The 4,057-nt window shown below is 36.9% G+C and overlaps 1 protein-coding gene across 1 annotated transcript in view; it reads right to left on the bottom strand.

The window, feature by feature from the left end:
• LOC107578444 (AT-rich interactive domain-containing protein 4A-like) overlaps nt 1-4,057 on the bottom strand; it is a gene marked incomplete at both ends in the record, with an annotated part of 6,797 nt that overhangs the window by 1,226 nt on the left and 1,514 nt on the right. Inside the window, 5 exons of the mRNA XM_016264399.1 lie at nt 142-214; nt 1,511-1,674; nt 1,772-1,848; nt 2,076-2,155; nt 2,708-2,840. Coding sequence (XP_016119885.1) covers nt 142-214; nt 1,511-1,674; nt 1,772-1,848; nt 2,076-2,155; nt 2,708-2,840 — 527 coding nt within the window. The remainder of the gene's footprint in view (nt 1-141; nt 215-1,510; nt 1,675-1,771; nt 1,849-2,075; nt 2,156-2,707; nt 2,841-4,057) is intronic.

The following is a 4,057-nucleotide window of genomic DNA, read 5'->3' as shown; positions in this document are numbered from 1 at the left end:
CACACACACACACACACACAAAGACTATAAAAGACATCCACCATGATATACGCCATGTAACCGCCCCCATGAAAATTGCTAATCCTAATTTAATCTTTTCCCATAGTGATTATAACTCAACTGGTGGTGTGCAGGCATTACCTCTGTCCTCCATGAACTTGTAAAGCTGCTGTAGAAAGTGGTCTCTTTCTTCTGGATCTGGCTCATCATCAGGCTGTTTAAGAGAAAGAAAGTACAACATATGAATTTGAAGTTCAGCAAGTGTGGAATTATCCATTATAGATAATAATATTGGACGTGACTGAAATCGAGTGAGTCAGATTAGTTTATTAACCACTCCTACTGATTCATAAGTGTTTTTGATTTATCAAAAAAAGAACCAGCTCATAAAAGTCATTAATTTCTGTACTGTTTGTCGTTGCATACAAGCATACATAAAACAGCTGTGATGGAAACAATTACATTTTAAAGCATTTTAGTACAGGCATTTTACAGAAAGAATACACAATCAAGAACTATAATTTATCAAGCGACCATATTAAATATAAAGACAACAAATGGAATCTTACATTCACAATACAGCAAACATCAGGATTTACACAGCAATAATGTTTAAACTATTGAATGCACTAATTTTCAAACCAGTCAAATTACACAGGGCTTCCTTAAGACATTAGTTGGCAACCCACCAACTAGTCGATTTTTAAAAATGTGTAGTTTCACACATCCAAAGTTTAAACAGAATCCTAGTGCTGTCTTTCTCAATACAAAATTCAATAATAAGAAAAGCAACCCATCATTTCCAACAAACCTTTCCACTTATCTTTTCACGTGCTTGCCTTATAATTGTGCAACATGCCCGACCTTCTCCAGCTAGGAGAGAAGACTCTTTGAGATAAGCTCAGCCACACCCACCATCAGAACTGGCACACCTCCACTGGGCCAATCCCACAGCCTTTTCACAACCAAAGGAACGAGCAGTTGCCATGGGAACGTGTCGGAAAACCAAGCAAATGGCCATTTGTCCAAACTCGGGGAGCAGGAAGAATGAGACGTTGTTGTTCAGAGCCTGGGGGCTTTCCCACATGCTGAGACCATTCAGTGGACTTAATCAAGGTGTACGAGTGCATAAGATGTAAAGGGCCGCGGGAATGTCTTCACAAATCAACATTAATGCCAACATTGGGATTCTCTCAATCGATACTGGTCATAAATGGCCTCATATTACTTCAGTGCGCAGCTCTGGCAACCCATTTAATCAGAACAATCACTACATGCCAATCACTAAACCCAAGAAACAAGGGTTCAAGCAAGAGCATAAACGGAAAAGAGGAGGAAAAAATAACCAGTTCACAAGTTTGAAAGACAAGGCTGCAATTTTCCAACACCACTGAATACATCAGCAGCACACCAAAATCTTTTCATCATTTGACAAATAATTTTAACTTTTGAAAGAAAACTCATTTCAAGATAAAGAAATGGAAATGACAAAGTAATACTGGAGTCTTACTTCCTCTGGTTCTGGCTCCTTCTCCTCCTCTTCACCCTTTTTGCCTTCACCATTCTCATCATCATCTTCATCACTGCTAGAGGATTCAAGAATCTCACTCAAGTTTACTTTCCAGTTGTCAGGGACCTGTCTGGCCTGTAGAAAGTGATGTGCTGCTTCAAACCCTGGCAAAAAAAGAACAAGAAAGAGAGCATAAGAAACCATACTCTAACCTGGAAACATTCAAGTCAATAAAGGGTCAGCTGAACTTGGGTCTCAAACCTTTCCTGTTAGAGCACTCAGGTTTGGAGAGGGTGCCAATGTTTACTTCCTGAACATCTTTGCGTGCCACTGTGTGACTGCAGAACACAAACAGTGAGAAATCAGAGATAGAACAAAAATATGAAAATATTTCCATTTCTTCTTATTAAACAAAAAATGTATATCACTTTAGAAGCAAAATATTAACTTTCAAAATCCTGTAAAATGGCTTAAGCAAAGCTAACAGACATGGAATAAAGGTAACAAACATAATTTTGACTTCATGGGGTCTTAAATGTCAAAGATACTTTTCAATGTTACTCACAATTTGGAATCGGCAAATGATCGTACTAAACATTGGTCCTTTTTGACAGTTATGTCATCATTACAGCTTGGAGAGATCACCTTCAAAGAGGAAGAAAATATTAAAACGCTTTCAAAAAAAAAAAAAATTTTAAAAAGCGGTAAAAACATCAAGTCTTTACCAATATAGGAGTACCATAATCAATTAATTCATTATTAGAACTGAAAGGCTTGACTCTTCATTGACACGCATTCAATTTGAAAGATCTATTCTGTTTGCAAAATCTTTTTCAATTCAATCCATAACCTTTGCAACTACCAAAGCAAAAAAATGCATTAAATACTATCCAACAGCAACAATACAACATCTCCTGAGTGGCTCTGTCTATATTCTTTAAAAATATTCTCACGTCACCTCATGTTCCAAACCCGTACGTGCAGTTTTTTGTGGAACATTTTTTTACAGAGCCTAATCTTTTCCATACAACAGTTTCAGACACTTTAACATCAGTGTAATATCAGTGAACAACTATAAGTCTGTTCCCCAATGTATAATGACCATTTTCAGAAATCTAGTTACTCCATGCATAACAGTCTCTCTAGCTTGTTTTAAAATCCTATACTTAAGATGTTGTAATTGAATCAAGGACTCACCAGGACATAGTGCCAGGAATCACTATCTGAGCCACTCTGAATGGAGGCAACTTTCCCCAAAAGATCATCATTAAGCCTCCTCCTGTCATCGTTATCGTCTTCACTCGATGAAGACTCCTTTTCATCTTCTGCACTGCATCAAACAGAGGACTAACATTTGAAACATGCTCCCTTTTCACATTAAAACACGGATCAGAAAAGCTAAACTGCATTTTTATATTTAGGAAAATGAATCATGGAAAATGAACAATAATGTTGCCAAAATAATGCTTGTTCCAGCTCAGGATCCAACTGGGAATCAGGATATTGTGCTCTTTAACTCAAAGCATGTTATTTGTTATTTATAAGGACCTAAGTGTAACAGTTTGAGAGCATAACAACAAAACTGAAGCGTACTATAAGAAGCTCGGTATGAACTGTGCTATTGCACTTATACATCAGAGGTCATTCACATATAGAAATCTTAAGGGTACATTAGCAACGGCCTGTTTAAATATAATGGACAAAGGGCTCCAGACTGCGACCATTTTTTCTGCCTGTGCGAATAAATTTTGTGAGCGGTCGCAGTGGCGAGACCACCGTGTTGTTCAACTCATAAGCATTTCTGTTGCATATGAGAAACATCAAACGGCAAAGAAACCGAAAGCATAATGAAACCGCACTACTCATTTGAACTGCGCAGCGCTTCGAGAGTAGAGCCTGGTTTATAATCGCCGCGTCAGCAGGAGCGCGAAGCTGCGCGCAGCTAAAAATGACGCGAATATTGAGAAAACGATGGATGGTTTTCAAGCTAAAGACCGCTTCTTAAACCAAAGAAGAACATGTTGGTATTCTTGTGGGGGAAAAAAAATTAATAAAAAGCACTGTCACCGACAGCAAGTTTAGTTTTACTTTTATTTTCATTTTGAAAAGCTTATCTTTGCGGTTTACCTCACGTTATGCTATGAAGGCTCTCTTTAATTAATTTTTTTATTTGATTCCTCAGTGTTTGCTAAACATTCTGTAATTTATTAGTCGGTATATAATACAGCATGTGGTGTATGCCATGCCTCATCTTATTTTTGTTAATAAACGTTTTGTAAGCTAGTTTGTCATTGTATCTTATGGTTTATCATGCCTCTTTTTATTATAAATGTTTTGTAAGCTAGTTTGTCATTTTATCTTATAGTTTTATGGTTGTTGTGCTTTTTAATTAAGAATAACAATGAATCCATCTTTTGTTTTAGTCTTAAAAAGTGAAATATGTATAGATGTTTGTAAGCAAATCAGACAATTATCTTTTCTTGCAAAACGTGACAAGATCGCGAATTCAAAAGTGAAAGAATCCGAAGAACGGCTTATAACATAGCA

This window comes from Sinocyclocheilus grahami, unplaced genomic scaffold, assembly GCF_001515645.1.
Source record: "Sinocyclocheilus grahami isolate Dianchi unplaced genomic scaffold, SAMN03320097.WGS_v1.1 scaffold10273.1, whole genome shotgun sequence".
NCBI lineage: Eukaryota > Metazoa > Chordata > Actinopteri > Cypriniformes > Cyprinidae > Sinocyclocheilus > Sinocyclocheilus grahami.
Note: the sequence above shows the minus strand (reverse complement) of the source record. Positions and strands in the feature narration are given on the sequence as shown.